The sequence below is a fragment of the Dermacentor variabilis genome, chromosome 5 (genome assembly GCF_050947875.1).
Source record: "Dermacentor variabilis isolate Ectoservices chromosome 5, ASM5094787v1, whole genome shotgun sequence".
Taxonomy (NCBI): Eukaryota; Metazoa; Arthropoda; class Arachnida; order Ixodida; family Ixodidae; genus Dermacentor; species Dermacentor variabilis.
In genome coordinates, this window is record NC_134572.1 from 164,603,021 (window position 1) to 164,619,499 (window position 16,479).

At 50.5% G+C, this 16,479-nt stretch overlaps 1 protein-coding gene across 1 annotated transcript in view; it reads right to left on the reverse strand.

Moving 5' to 3' along the window:
• Positions 1-5,164: 5,164 nt before the first annotated feature.
• LOC142582021 (uncharacterized) overlaps positions 5,165-16,479 on the reverse strand; it is an 81,391-nt gene continuing 70,076 nt past the window's right edge. Inside the window, exon 6 of the mRNA XM_075691444.1 lies at positions 5,165-5,655. Coding sequence (XP_075547559.1) covers positions 5,464-5,655 — 192 coding nt within the window. The 3' untranslated portion in view covers positions 5,165-5,463. The remainder of the gene's footprint in view (positions 5,656-16,479) is intronic.

A 16,479-nucleotide genomic window follows, 5' to 3' on the forward strand; every position in this document is an offset into this window, starting at 1 on the left:
TCTAAATTGAGCCTCTCGCTCGGCGTCAAAAGAGCCATGGCTCGTAGTACGCCTTTCTATCTGAGTGGAAGCAGTATCCTTTGAGAGAGCTCACTCAATCATTGTAGATATAGTCCGAGTATTCATGAGGTATATTCGGAATACAATCACTAGTGATAGGGTCGACAAGTGTTAAATTTCTTGCAAAAAATTCAAGCTTGCTCGGCTCTGGCGCTGCCGGGTTTGACACGTGGGATCCAGGAATAGCGTGCAAAAATCGGTCAACAAGGCAGAGGGTGGCGATTCGTGCCCACTACCTTTCCTCATAGTGAGCGCGATTGCAAAATTAGGACCTATGACCCCCGCTACCTGTATCTTAACGTAAGCATGTAAGCTTTGTAATGCGTGAATTAATGCCACTTGTGTTGTTCGTTACGGTACTTCTGTACCCGAGTGCCTATACACCTTCAGCATCGCGCACAAGACGTTTCACGAAATTCAGTGCGGCTGCGTCTCCGACACAGCCAAAACTATTAAAATTTCTTTAAGGCTGAAATTGTCATTTCGGTCCTTTTATCTCATTCTCATTTCCTCTTCCCTCAACGCTTCTTATAGATGACTTGAACACACTGGTTCAGACCGACCTCTCCGTTTTTGTATAATACAAATTCTGCCTGCATTGGAGGAAACCGGGCAAAACAATCTTCAAAGTTCTGCTTTCAGTTACAAGCTGAAAACCGTTCCCTGTTTGAGTGCTCTGATGCACTAGAATACCTCTTGCTTAACACTTGAGCTGTTCCACAGATGAGCCACTTACCCAAATTCTGATACATGCATCTGACAGTTCAAAGCCCTCAAGGCTGGTGATTTCACGTTTTTCAATTCTATTGTTACGCAGGCTGCGAAAAAGTGACCGAGTCCACGTGTATAGACGCTGCTAACAGCAAAATGAAGCTTTCTTGCTGATTCCAGGTCACGTCGCGCTATACGAGCAGCAGAGAAATCGTGTTACCAAACGGCATTTTCTCTGTTGTTGACTTGTGCGATAGAGAAGTGGTCCTAACAAGATAATGTTCCCGCCGCAGACGTGAATTTGTACAAATTTGAGGAGCATACGAATCTTGGTAAAGTGTTTTAGCGAGTGAACTTGAAGCAGTTATAGGATGAAGAGTTTGACCGATATCAAAAACGATTCAGCTGCTGTGAAAGACTGTCTCCTAAAGCGTAGCCTAGAACCATATATTTTGTGCACGCGCTTCTTCATTTACTAGAGTATTACAAGTGCTACTTGGAGTGTTCACAGTCATTTGATCAGCTGGCAGCTCAAATGTACCGGAGCCTCTGAAAAATCGGATTTTAAGAGGACCATCCTAAAGCACAACGCAGAGAAAAATACTAGTCGAAGACATTGTATTGCTTGAAATGCACTTCAGAAAGAAAAGAAAACAAACAGACAAAGCGTTTTAGACGAACAGTTCACCACGTGCAGCTATTGACGTCATTGTCGCACTCAGAAACAGGCTTTGGGTTTTCAAGCAGCGTCCCCCCTTGCGCAAGAAAGTATCATATATGTTAGACGGAGAAGAATTCCTGTAAACTTAACTCATAAAAATAAAAATTTGGCATTATCACCACAATTTTGTGTCAGGCCTAGTAGCAATATAACTAGCAACTGCACTGTAACTCTGGCTAGAGTTTCTGTTATCCCTTTCTCGAAGTGTAGAGGGCAGCAGCTCGTCCCGCAACACGCAGGAACATAGGGAATAAACAGGTTATTTTGACGATTTTCACTGTTGAAATCAGCACACAAGAAGTATCAAGGTGTCTGGTTGCGGTTTTGCAGCGTACTGTGTTGTTGTGAACGGGAAAGGCATTCGGGTTGTTCAAGGAGGTGAGCAATAATTGTATTTCATATGATAAAGCAAGTAGTTATGGGTTGTCTTGTAGACAAGAGAAAATATTTGTTTTGTCATGAGAGAAGAACTTTGGTGACAACATACTGTTTTACAGGCTTGGAACCCTTACTCTCATAAATAAGCGATAAAGTGGGAAAGCTTGCCACGTTTCAAAAACAAGAGACAATAGTGCGAACAAAGACTTCAGGAAGGAATCGAAAGTATGTATTCTTAGGGCTTAGGCGTGTCTATAACGACTAGGCAAATGAATAATGCGCAAAATGAAAGCAATCGAAAGGTTCGCCGGCCTAGATATTAGGGCTACCAATTTAGTCAAGCAAGGATGCCAATGTCAACCTTTTAGTCCAACTTTACTCGACGGGAAAAGGCCATTCCCGGGCTTTGCGTGCAAAACCACGATCCGATTTTGAGGAATGCCTTATGGGGGACTTGATAATAATTTTGATCACCGAGGTTTCTTTAAGGTGCACCCAAAGCATGGCACACGAGCGTTTTTGCATTTCACTGGCATCGAAATGCCGCTGCCGTGGCCGGGATTGAACTCGCGACCTGAAGCTGTGTAGTTCGTATAGCTATAAGAAATATTCCCATTTATTACTGCAATGTTTCAAATTTTCTTGAATGGTCAGGCCTCTACATTTCTTGCAAGTTTCCGGCAATTGCGATGCCTTTTTTATGGTTACAAGCAGGCACCTACGCAGTATTTTTTTTACGGGGGGGGGGGGGCGAACTCAAAGTAACTTTTCTATGCAAATGAGGGGCAGGGTACTTTTACTAGTACAAATGTGAAAAATGCCTACAATTCGCTATAAAGCCACGTAAATCCGCAAAAGAGAATTGAAATAACGTGTATCTCACAGGTACGCCTGTGAGGTACACCTCTTCTTTACTTCGCAAAAGAACCAGATTGAATGGACTTGCGCATGAATGATGTGCAGGAAGAACTATGCTAAGACCAAGTTAAGCAGCGAAAGTGCAAAATAATGATTTCTAGTAGCGTTTTTTGAATTAGCTCTGGAAGAATTATAGAGAAATGTATATTTGCGGAACAATCACAGTTCTTTTGGTTCTTTTGGATCCCTCCTATACGGCTCTACCAAGCGCCAAAACCGACTCGTGTCGTTATTTGGGAAGTTGCGTAACGATGCGTGGTCACCAGTCCCGTACAACGGCGTAAAGCGCAGGACGCTGCGGTTGTAGACATACTGCGCCCACCGAGGAAGGTTAGAAAAACACCCCTGTTCGCACAGCAGGAAAGTAGCTACGTCAGGCGGCTCGATTGATAACTGTAGAAGAGTCATTCAAATTACACGGAATTATTATCCACTTCCCGCGGCGTTTTCTCTACTTCCTTTTTAAATGAAAAGATGTTGATTCATAAATATTTTCACAAACCGTTTTCGCTTGTCCTCCCTGTTTGGCTGTTGCCTTGGCTTTCTCCCTTAGTAGATCGCTTAATTTCTCATCTCCTTGCGACTCTTATCTACAGTTGCCAATTTTGCACGAAAAGTGCTGCACAATTAGGGTCACTGCAGGGTTTTATGGTAAACGCTGCTTCGCAATATTTTATTTGCCACCTTATCTAAACCATATCGTGGATATATGGTTCCGAGGATCTGCCAGCATCACGGCGAGCCGTCAGTCGAGGAAATAATGGAGCAAAAGGAAAAGTTAAACGCAACTCGCGTTTTCTCTGGCCACAACTCGTTCCATGAGCATACAGACCAGGTGGCTATGAACAGCGTCGCTTTCCTGGCCCCTGGAGCGGTCTAAACAAAGAAGCTTGAACTAACATAGCAACAGCAATGCGCGTGATCGTCGAATAGATGGTGACATAAAAATTGTGTTGGGTATCATAAATAAAATAAAATATTATTATTAAAACAATAAACTACGCCCTGCCTGCTGCAATAGATGGTGACAACTGGTGACAGGTGGTGACAGCATGGACCATTAGAGTTACAAAATGGAAGGGAAGCCAAAAGAAGCCAAGGGAAGATAAGCGCAGTTGAGTACGTCCGAAAATTAGGTGGCGTGATTAAATCAGGAAATTTGAAAGCGCACGTGAGAATCAGCTAGCGCAAGACAGGGGTTCACTGGAGATCACTGAGAAAGGCCTTCGTCCTGCAGTGGACATCAAAAACAGGCTGCTGCTGCTGTGCTGATGATTACCTGGCCTTTGCCAAATGCTAGTCTAACTTTTTTACAAGGGGAAGAAATTCATGTATTAATAAATGACACGATTTACTTAAGTGAATGTTGGTACCAGTGACGCAATGTATTGACATTGTCATAGCCGGAGCAGCGTTCGCATACCAAGTTGGTTGTGTAGAAACAAGAATACACAAATTTACTAATTTGACGAAGAGGTGCCACTTTTCGTTTTATTGCTTCGCAAATGTATCTGATAGGGTATATGAGTGTGAATTTAATTTCAAAACAAGGGACAAGAATTACTTTAAGCGAGAGCTTTTTATCCTTGCTTTCCAAATTTGGTGAAGGTGAATTCCATAAATAGCTAGCACAGAGAGAATGCAAAAGCAGAGGTGATTTGCAAGAAAGTACGCAATATTCGGCGACGACTGAGTGATCCAAAAGCATGAATGACTGATTCATCAATGCAGGTTGACTAAGGTCTGGTGCCTGGAAGCACTTTCAAGGTCGTCGTCACGCTGTTGCCATCAGGGCGTCTTTTCTGTGCCATCATGGTCATTTCTACCGTCGTTGTGCCGTCCTTGACACCGTGGTCTTGTTACCACCCACGCTCACATTACAAATAAGAGGATACCTCAGCATGTTCAAACCACGAAGCTGTCTCGTGACATAGGCAACCATCCTCCGATGGATTCTACTTAACCTTTTTATTTGACAGAACTAATACTTCAAGTGATAACTATAAATTTACATGTGTCATCGCCTACGACATTGCGTTACCGTGTTTAACCATGCTGTGAACCTAAGAGATAAAGAACTGGAAATCGATATAAAGTACCTGGCGGAACCAATTACACAGTGAATGGTACTATTTATTGGTCGAAACAAAACAAGCCCTCGCCTAAAGGTCAAAGAAAACAAACACACATAGAGGCTTTTATCCAGCTACTAATCCTGTGTTCCCAATTAACTTTGGTTTAAAGAATAAAAATTCATTGCGAAAGAAGGATCCGGAGTGGCCCCGGAGCTTTACTACGTGTTTGTTTCATTTGTCGTTCGAACCATAGGCGAGTGCTTTTGTTATTTCGACGAAGTCACCACACTCACCAGGCGAATTTTCGTCAATCTCTGGACTACCACTGTTTATTCTGGCCTTCACTAAACAATTCATATTGAGTATAATGCTTAGAATAAAATATTTAGTCACTCTTTTTGTGATGTAAAGCACTGCGTATGCAATTATAGTGAACATTGCACTGCACGAAGGTTATAATCTATTTGTTTCCTCGTGTGGGAGCCGGACTCGGCTTACAGTATTGAAAATAAATAAATATTATAAGACAACGTCGTGTAGCGCTCGTGGGTGATATGGAAGGCTAATATTTTAAAGGCGGCGCCCATCACAACCAAGATGTCAGTTTGGGTGCGGGAGCTGGCAAAAGTAGCGCGCCTCCGTCGAGCAGGTCACGTCGTCCCAGCCGAAGTCGATCTCGTTGCTCAGCTGGGCACAGTGTTCGCCATCGTTCGCGTTGTCCGGAGCACCAGGGCGCCAGAACTGTGTGGTACGCAGCTTCTGGCCGTTGGCCACCCATACCCACACGCCCTCCTGCCAGGCGAGACAAAAAAAGAACAGAAAAGCCAATAAGTCGGCAGATGCAAGAAGCCACCCTCATTAGGATCACCAGTTGTATTAGCAGTAGTACACTGTAGGTATCGTACGAAGCTGATTGTTCCCAATTATAAAGGAGGGCGTAAAGGGTTCTTTCACGTGGACCGAAACCTGTGTACGATAGCGCATACCCGCACATCATGTGAGCACTCTGGTTAGGCTGACACCGATGACCTAAATCAACTTAACAAGCGACCATCTGCAATAAAAAAGCACCGACACAGAACGCTGGTAGAAGACGTCTAGTTCAAATTTTGGCAAAAATGAGTAGACAGATGGACTGAATCTGGCGCAATGCAGCAGAAATGTCATATTCGCCAAATGCCAAGGTTGATTTATTGCCAAACTCACACGCCCGCAGCACGAAAAGGCTGTCTTAGAAAAAATACGAAATTTTTGTTCTGTGCCTCTATTTGATAACTCTTCATGATGCATTGAATTTGTACATATGCTGTGTACAATGATACATAGCATTCAAGAAGGTGTTGTTCTAGAACTATGACGCTGATGAACATAAAGCCTGAAAAAAATATATTACCACTGGGAATTACGTTCGAGAGATATTAAAATGTGAGTACTATGCGGACCTTGTACAACATAATCAAAATTTACGTTCATGCTATGCTCAAAGTTGCCTGAGGAATGGGTGATTTCGCATTTTTCTAATTGCAAAGCATACTGAAATAAGGCAAGCCATAAATAGAGTCTACACTGGGGAATCTCTCTGGTGAAAGTTTAAGGTTGTAGTTGCTTTGGAACGCTATCAGCAATTGTCATACTTATGGTAACCACAGTTGTTGATACTTGCTTGGGGGCGATATGTTTGCGCTTGCGAAGTGTTTCACCTGTCAAATGTAGATTAAGTGGAATTTGCCCTATCCGGCACAAGCTTCTGAAATCTAAAGATGATCTGTGTGCCGACGGCGATAAAGGCATTTTCCAAATAACCATCAGAACCTTCGATATCCTTCGTTCGGACAGACAAAGAACAGAGAAATTTTATGCATTTTGTTGCAAGCAAACGTCTTAGCTTTGCTGCTGCAAAGATTTCATACCCATATAGAAGTCGATGTAAGGTAACAAACCAATCGTTAAAGAAACCTTTATAGTTTCAAAAAGTGTTCACTTGATCAACTTGATCTTGCAGCAACACAACAGTTCTTACTGTGTGCAGTGTGTGACGAATTTTAGGAGGGTGAACTAGCTCTGCCATATTTCCACAGACATCTTCGCTTCTTTGAGAAATAAATGCAGATTCCAAGCACCGGGGCAATAGATGCTGTGCGATATAGCTGGATATCAAGCATCATGCATCGGGCGTGTTTGCGTGCGTGAAGCCATCTGGGACTACGTGTTATACAATCGTACATACTTATGTCTATGTCATGTCGTATATTTTAAAACATGGATGTCATTTCTACTCGGGCCTGGAAACGCCAAGGCCTGTTCGGCCTGGGCCAATTGTAAAGGTTCTAGAATGCTGTACATCTTCTACATAGCAAAAATGAAGACATTATGCTCATCCTACGCACTATAGGAGCCTGTCCAAGCGAAGATGCTTGGAGACGGCAAAACGAAATAAATAGCGCATCTCTACGAAAGAGGCGCAGCGTCCTTCGGTGGCGAACACACTCAGGAGCCGCCAGCCTATGCAATGTAGAAGCGTGACTCGGCACCACCATGGATTATATAATTCTATAGTATCTAAACTTACAGGCGCCAAAACCCTCTCGTGCGACCACTCGTGCGTCTCAAAGAGCTGGTTGGCGTTCGGCGATGAATTCGCCCGGCAACTCGGTCGCGCATAATAACGCCGGCTGCCAACCCCCAAGAATACGGTCGAAAGACGAAGAAGTATTTTAATGACTGGAAAATGTAGAGAGGTCGGCCGGATAATGGAGCATCTGGCCTGCTACTTTACGCAAGGGAAGGGGAAGAGAAGAAGAAAAAGGGTCACAATGGGGGATGATAATGGGAGGAACGAGGTGAAGGACACATTACACAACTGGTATCACAGGCGTGAGTCCAGGTTCTTGTCACCTAGGAAACGTGAAAGAGCATGCATTGTCTCTGTCGTCTGCCAACTCTGTGGCCATACGCCAAGCAAGAAGTCCTCCGACAGTGGTCCATTGAGTAAATGCCTCAAGTTATCTGCCATTGTCAGTCTTTCACGCGCATACTCCGGGCACACCACGAGCACATGTTCTATAGTCTCTACAGCACCACACACTGAACAGTCCGGGGGGTCTGTCCGTCCAATGATGTGCAAATATTTGCGCGTGAAGGCGACGCCTAATCGCAGTCTGTGTATCAGGCATGTATGAGGGCGTGAAATTCCACGCAGAATAGGAAATTTCATATCGGGATCCAGCATTTTAAGGCGGACGTGACGAGCGTCTGGCTGGGTCCAGTATCTTTTCGTCGCACTCCTCATTAATTCCGACAAGAGACATGTGATGTCCGGTCCGGAGAATGGCACTATAGTTCGCAGGCCATTGCTGAGGGCGCGCCTTGCATGCGGTGGTGTTTTTCTTGAGCGCATGAAAGTAGCTCGGTGATCTGCAGTGCCAGAACCTGATATGCGGTGTGGCGCAGGAAGCATCCCAAAATTTGCAGCGCGGGTTTTGAGTCCGTGAAAATGCACCACTCTTGACGTCTTTCCCTGCAGATGTGGCGAATCGGTCCCCGAAGAGCCACAAGCTCTTCAGCGGTTGATGTAGAATTATGGTCTGGTATGAAACCTCGAGTCATCTGTTGGGCTGGCATCACCACAGCTGCTGTTGATGCCTTTGGTGACGCAGAGCCGTCTGTGTAAACATGAACATATGTCTGGTATCCTGACCAGATGTACGCGAGGGCAAGTTGTTGTAGTGCACTGACGGGAACCAATGATTTCTCTAGTATGCCGGGGACATGTACGCATACGGAAGGTTGAACGATCACCCACGGTAGTTTGACGGGGTGATATGGACGGGCATAGCCTGATGTTATGTGGGGTAGATGGCAGCGGATTGCACTTGTGAAACGGCTGTCCGGCCGCTCATGTAGAACGAACGTCAATGGATGGCAATGGTGTGTTGTCAGTAAGCGTAAATATACACGAAGTGGTTCCTGGGACAGGTATATCGATAATGGGTATACGTGGGCTTCCTCAATTGTGCCTTTGTTGGAGGCACACCGTGGCAACCCGGTGCGTATTTTGAGTGCCTGCGCTTGAACGCTCTCTAATGTCCGTAAGTAGGAAATGCTCAAGTTTGAGAGTATCGGAAGGCTGTATCGAATGTAGCCTACGAAAAAAGACTGATAAAGTCTTAGTATTGAGCCTTCCGTGGGGCCCCATTTCATGCCTGCTGCGAAGCGAAGAACATGGCAAAACAGATTAAGTTTTTGCTTCAACATATTAACGTGCCTCGTCCATGACAAACCGCGGTCGATGATAATGCCCAAGAATCTGTGGTGGGAGACATAAGGTATTATGACACCGTTAATGGAGATCGGGTAGCGGTAGACGGATTCGCGCGTGAATGCAACCACAGCACATTTGCTTTCTTTAGCTGGCGACGTGTGTTACCGGCGGGAACAAAAGGAAAACACTCCCAAATGATGACAACCGGCATTGACGATTATAGTCATAAAAGCCAACTTCTTAAAGTTGGAAGTGACTTGGAAGTTCAGGCTACCCATGTATTGAACTAGTGTTTTCATCGGGTGGCGGAGGCTGAACACAGTTGGCTTCCTATCGAGATGCGCGCGCCAGCTGTTGTTTCTTTCGCGCCGACGATGATTTCCTGTTACTCCCCGCGGGACAACATGAAATCCTCAAGCCTTCGAAGGGGCCTGCAACGCTATGGCGTGAAGATGTGAACACCCCGAACTTGTATCATGCAGGAACGTCCACCGGCGCTCGCTATTTTATTAAACCGTTGCTAAAAGGGGACGCATATGGAATGATGTATCATGTTTACAACCTGCGTAGACCTAATTCCTTCTGACGTTTCGTCAGTGCTATAATAACACAATCTATCTTCTATTCTAATTACACATTCTAACACATTCTACCAGATGACAACTTTCTAGCGGACACTTAATAAAGTGGTTCTTTTTGCCAATACGTTAACCGTATGCCGTTCGCATACAAAATCATACAATTATACAAGATTTATTTATACCGTAGTTTTGGTAAATCGCACTTCTCTCTCTTTTTTTTATTATCACATCTTTTTCTGTGCGCATGGCTGCTTCTATTTTGTTGAGTATTGTATCGCTGGCACTTCAAGTTTGCATTACCTTATTTTGAAAATTCTTGTTTGCCAGCGTTCAAAAAGGACCCCTTCCCTTATTTCTATAGTTCATTTGACAGAAACCCTCGTATGAAAAGTCGCATTTGTTTTGAATAAAACAGAAACAGCGTGACATAGGATGAGCGAGTAAAGCGCGCAGAACAGCGCTGACTGGCGACCAAATGTATTATTTGCAGAAGCAGCTTATAAAGACATCATGGAAGGTGACACGCAAGTCAGCGCTCCGTCCTGTGCTCTTTACTCGCTCATCCTGTGTCGCGCTGTTTGTGTTTTATTCCAATGATGAATCAACCAGCCCATTTGAAGACATCTTTAATTTGTTTCATGGTGGTGAACCCTACTCTTCACGACCTTTTCCTTACTGCTGCTAAGTTCATTCTTTTCCAAATAACAAACATTTTAATTACTAAAACTAATCGTTAAAAAACCACGTTTACATTAGTATTCAGTATCGGAGTTTACCTTAAGTGCATGCTACACTATCTTCCATAGTGAACGGGCAGAGCTGCGTTCGAAGAATGCACCTCTATCTCTTTGTTCTTTTGAGCATTTCGGGCATTTCTCATTTGGTGACATACGGAGAGGATAAAATAAAACCACTCTTTTGTAAGGAGGTTTTAATTTAATTGTGCAGTACACATTGACACGTATTCGGTAGACATTTCAATGAAGTAACTAAAGCTTCATCCCTTTCTTATAAATATGGAAACGTCGTCTACATAATTTGCTACTTCAGCTGTACTTTGCGGAAGTAAGGGGATGCCTTGAACTTTTGTTGCCTCTTTCATCCTACTAAGGAGTGGGTCAATTAATAAAACAAATAAAATATGACACACACATACTTGGAGTACTTCCCTACAGACATGAAAGCTTTTGAGTGTTTCAATATCTACTATTACATTACTTTATAAATCAGTGCATATATATTTCAATATTTTAATGTCGCCTCCTGGGAAGTTCTCCATGTGTAATATTTCGAAAAGATATGTTCTGGGCGGTCAAAGACTTTTGCCTGATATAATTATATATATCCACCTGCAACCTCTTTTTCATTGCACTGTGTATTCAAATGCGCCTCGTATTAGTGCAAGGTTCGAGAAAATGGATGTGCCAAGGACAGAGCATGCTGTGTCACCTATAATGAGAGCGTAGCACAAACTTTAAAGCAACGTCATACAGAGGCCTGCTATACAAAATCTCTTTCAAAACCACATATGTTACTCAAGGAATATCTGCATATTTTTGCAAAAGCATTCCTTTAATACTTGTCAAACAGAACTAATAAAATGGTAAGTTAGCATCAAATTTATACTTCTAGGTTTGGCTTATAGTGTCATTCGAATAAGTGAACACCGCGACATCGTTGTGCTTTAATTAAAGCACAACAATGTCGACGACAATCGACGGCACGTAGTTCCGTGAAAACGCGCTTACGTTGAAAGCTCGCGCCAGAGGGTGTTACCCTGGTTCTACCAGCCTAGGGTTCTTGTACACTCTAGCCAGGGCACTAGCTCAGCTACGCCAGCAATTATCGCGCCGGTAGAGCCTCTACGGAAAGAGTGTGCACAGTAGATGATGATGATGATGATGATGATGATGATGATGATGATGATGATGATGATGATGATGATGATGAGCAGCAGCAGCAGCAGCAGCAGCAGCAGCAGCAGCAGCAGCAGCAGCAGCAGCAGCAGCAGCAGCAGCAGCAGCAGCAGCAGCAGCAGCAGCACAGCAGCAGCAGCAGCAGCAGCAGCAGCAGCAGCAGCACAGCAGCAGCAGCAGCACAGCAGCAGCAGCAGCACAGCAGCAGCAGCAGCAGCAGCAGCAGCAGCAGCAGCAGCAGCAGCAGCAGCAGCAGCAGCAGCAGCAGCAGCAGCAGCAGCAGCAGCAGCAGCAGCAGCAGCAGCAGCAGCAGCAGCAGCAGCAGCAGCAGCAGCAGCAGCAGCAGCAGCAGCAGCAGCAGCAGCAGCAGCAGCAGCAGCAGCAGCAGCAGCAGCAGCAGCAGCAGCAGCAGCAGCAGCAGCAGCAGCAGCAGCAGCAGCAGCAGCAGCAGCAGCAGCAGCAGCAGCAGCAGCAGCAGCAGCAGCAGCAGCAGCAGCAGCAGCAGCAGCAGCAGCAGCAGCAGCAGCAGCAGCAGCAGCAGCAGCAGCAGCAGCAGCAGCAGCAGCAGCAGCAGCAGCAGCAGCAGCAGCAGCAGCAGCAGCAGCAGCAGCAGCAGCAGCAGCAGCAGCAGCAGCAGCAGCAGCAGCAGCAGCAGCAGCAGCAGCAGCAGCAGCAGCAGCAGCAGCAGCAGCAGCAGCAGCAGCAGCAGCAGCAGCAGCAGCAGCAGCAGCAGCAGCAGCAGCAGCAGCAGCAGCAGCAGCAGCAGCAGCAGCAGCAGCAGCAGCAGCAGCAGCAGCAGCAGCAGCAGCAGCAGCAGCAGCAGCAGCAGCAGCAGCAGCAGCAGCAGCAGCAGCAGCAGCAGCAGCAGCAGCAGCAGCAGCAGCAGCAGCAGCAGCAGCAGCAGCAGCAGCAGCAGCAGCAGCAGCAGCAGCAGCAGCAGCAGCAGCAGCAGCAGCAGCAGCAGCAGCAGCAGCAGCAGCAGCAGCAGCAGCAGCAGCAGCAGCAGCAGCAGCAGCAGCAGCAGCAGCAGCAGCAGCAGCAGCAGCAGCAGCAGCAGCAGCAGCAGCAGCAGCAGCAGCAGCAGCAGCAGCAGCAGCAGCAGCAGCAGCAGCAGCAGCAGCAGCAGCAGCAGCAGCAGCAGCAGCAGCAGCAGCAGCAGCAGCAGCAGCAGCAGCAGCAGCAGCAGCAGCAGCAGCAGCAGCAGCAGCAGCAGCAGCAGCAGCAGCAGCAGCAGCAGCAGCAGCAGCAGCAGCAGCAGCAGCAGCAGCAGCAGCAGCAGCAGCAGCAGCAGCAGCAGCAGCAGCAGCAGCAGCAGCAGCAGCAGCAGCAGCAGCAGCAGCAGCAGCAGCAGCAGCAGCAGCAGCAGCAGCAGCAGCAGCAGCAGCAGCAGCAGCAGCAGCAGCAGCAGCAGCAGCAGCAGCAGCAGCAGCAGCAGCAGCAGCAGCAGCAGCAGCAGCAGCAGCAGCAGCAGCAGCAGCAGCAGCAGCAGCAGCAGCAGCAGCAGCAGCAGCAGCAGCAGCAGCAGCAGCAGCAGCAGCAGCAGCAGCAGCAGCAGCAGCAGCAGCAGCAGCAGCAGCAGCAGCAGCAGCAGCAGCAGCAGCAGCAGCAGCAGCAGCAGCAGCAGCAGCAGCAGCAGCAGCAGCAGCAGCAGCAGCAGCAGCAGCAGCAGCAGCAGCAGCAGCAGCAGCAGCAGCAGCAGCAGCAGCAGCAGCAGCAGCAGCAGCAGCAGCAGCAGCAGCAGCAGCAGCAGCAGCAGCAGCAGCAGCAGCAGCAGCAGCAGCAGCAGCAGCAGCAGCAGCAGCAGCAGCAGCAGCAGCAGCAGCAGCAGCAGCAGCAGCAGCAGCAGCAGCAGCAGCAGCAGCAGCAGCAGCAGCAGCAGCAGCAGCAGCAGCAGCAGCAGCAGCAGCAGCAGCAGCAGCAGCAGCAGCAGCAGCAGCAGCAGCAGCAGCAGCAGCAGCAGCAGCAGCAGCAGCAGCAGCAGCAGCAGCAGCAGCAGCAGCAGCAGCAGCAGCAGCAGCAGCAGCAGCAGCAGCAGCAGCAGCAGCAGCAGCAGCAGCAGCAGCAGCAGCAGCAGCAGCAGCAGCAGCAGCAGCAGCAGCAGCAGCAGCAGCAGCAGCAGCAGCAGCAGCAGCAGCAGCAGCAGCAGCAGCAGCAGCAGCAGCAGCAGCAGCAGCAGCAGCAGCAGCAGCAGCAGCAGCAGCAGCAGCAGCAGCAGCAGCAGCAGCAGCAGCAGCAGCAGCAGCAGCAGCAGCAGCAGCAGCAGCAGCAGCAGCAGCAGCAGCAGCAGCAGCAGCAGCAGCAGCAGCAGCAGCAGCAGCAGCAGCAGCAGCAGCAGCAGCAGCAGCAGCAGCAGCAGCAGCAGCAGCAGCAGCAGCAGCAGCAGCAGCAGCAGCAGCAGCAGCAGCAGCAGCAGCAGCAGCAGCAGCAGCAGCAGCAGCAGCAGCAGCAGCAGCAGCAGCAGCAGCAGCAGCAGCAGCAGCAGCAGCAGCAGCAGCAGCAGCAGCAGCAGCAGCAGCAGCAGCAGCAGCAGCAGCAGCAGCAGCAGCAGCAGCAGCAGCAGCAGCAGCAGCAGCAGCAGCAGCAGCAGCAGCAGCAGCAGCAGCAGCAGCAGCAGCAGCAGCAGCAGCAGCAGCAGCAGCAGCAGCAGCAGCAGCAGCAGCAGCAGCAGCAGCAGCAGCAGCAGCAGCAGCAGCAGCAGCAGCAGCAGCAGCAGCAGCAGCAGCAGCAGCAGCAGCAGCAGCAGCAGCAGCAGCAGCAGCAGCAGCAGCAGCAGCAGCAGCAGCAGCAGCAGCAGCAGCAGCAGCAGCAGCAGCAGCAGCAGCAGCAGCAGCAGCAGCAGCAGCAGCAGCAGCAGCAGCAGCAGCAGCAGCAGCAGCAGCAGCAGCAGCAGCAGCAGCAGCAGCAGCAGCAGCAGCAGCAGCAGCAGCAGCAGCAGCAGCAGCAGCAGCAGCAGCAGCAGCAGCAGCAGCAGCAGCAGCAGCAGCAGCAGCAGCAGCAGCAGCAGCAGCAGCAGCAGCAGCAGCAGCAGCAGCAGCAGCAGCAGCAGCAGCAGCAGCAGCAGCAGCAGCAGCAGCAGCAGCAGCAGCAGCAGCAGCAGCAGCAGCAGCAGCAGCAGCAGCAGCAGCAGCAGCAGCAGCAGCAGCAGCAGCAGCAGCAGCAGCAGCAGCAGCAGCAGCAGCAGCAGCAGCAGCAGCAGCAGCAGCAGCAGCAGCAGCAGCAGCAGCAGCAGCAGCAGCAGCAGCAGCAGCAGCAGCAGCAGCAGCAGCAGCAGCAGCAGCAGCAGCAGCAGCAGCAGCAGCAGCAGCAGCAGCAGCAGCAGCAGCAGCAGCAGCAGCAGCAGCAGCAGCAGCAGCAGCAGCAGCAGCAGCAGCAGCAGCAGCAGCAGCAGCAGCAGCAGCAGCAGCAGCAGCAGCAGCAGCAGCAGCAGCAGCAGCAGCAGCAGCAGCAGCAGCAGCAGCAGCAGCAGCAGCAGCAGCAGCAGCAGCAGCAGCAGCAGCAGCAGCAGCAGCAGCAGCAGCAGCAGCAGCAGCAGCAGCAGCAGCAGCAGCAGCAGCAGCAGCAGCAGCAGCAGCAGCAGCAGCAGCAGCAGCAGCAGCAGCAGCAGCAGCAGCAGCAGCAGCAGCAGCAGCAGCAGCAGCAGCAGCAGCAGCAGCAGCAGCAGCAGCAGCAGCAGCAGCAGCAGCAGCAGCAGCAGCAGCAGCAGCAGCAGCAGCAGCAGCAGCAGCAGCAGCAGCAGCAGCAGCAGCAGCAGCAGCAGCAGCAGCAGCAGCAGCAGCAGCAGCAGCAGCAGCAGCAGCAGCAGCAGCAGCAGCAGCAGCAGCAGCAGCAGCAGCAGCAGCAGCAGCAGCAGCAGCAGCAGCAGCAGCAGCAGCAGCAGCAGCAGCAGCAGCAGCAGCAGCAGCAGCAGCAGCAGCAGCAGCAGCAGCAGCAGCAGCAGCAGCAGCAGCAGCAGCAGCAGCAGCAGCAGCAGCAGCAGCAGCAGCAGCAGCAGCAGCAGCAGCAGCAGCAGCAGCAGCAGCAGCAGCAGCAGCAGCAGCAGCAGCAGCAGCAGCAGCAGCAGCAGCAGCAGCAGCAGCAGCAGCAGCAGCAGCAGCAGCAGCAGCAGCAGCAGCAGCAGCAGCAGCAGCAGCAGCAGCAGCAGCAGCAGCAGCAGCAGCAGCAGCAGCAGCAGCAGCAGCAGCAGCAGCAGCAGCAGCAGCAGCAGCAGCAGCAGCAGCAGCAGCAGCAGCAGCAGCAGCAGCAGCAGCAGCAGCAGCAGCAGCAGCAGCAGCAGCAGCAGCAGCAGCAGCAGCAGCAGCAGCAGCAGCAGCAGCAGCAGCAGCAGCAGCAGCAGCAGCAGCAGCAGCAGCAGCAGCAGCAGCAGCAGCAGCAGCAGCAGCAGCAGCAGCAGCAGCAGCAGCAGCAGCAGCAGCAGCAGCAGCAGCAGCAGCAGCAGCAGCAGCAGCAGCAGCAGCAGCAGCAGCAGCAGCAGCAGCAGCAGCAGCAGCAGCAGCAGCAGCAGCAGCAGCAGCAGCAGCAGCAGCAGCAGCAGCAGCAGCAGCAGCAGCAGCAGCAGCAGCAGCAGCAGCAGCAGCAGCAGCAGCAGCAGCAGCAGCAGCAGCAGCAGCAGCAGCAGCAGCAGCAGCAGCAGCAGCAGCAGCAGCAGCAGCAGCAGCAGCAGCAGCAGCAGCAGCAGCAGCAGCAGCAGCAGCAGCAGCAGCAGCAGCAGCAGCAGCAGCAGCAGCAGCAGCAGCAGCAGCAGCAGCAGCAGCAGCAGCAGCAGCAGCAGCAGCAGCAGCAGCAGCAGCAGCAGCAGCAGCAGCAGCAGCAGCAGCAGCAGCAGCAGCAGCAGCAGCAGCAGCAGCAGCAGCAGCAGCAG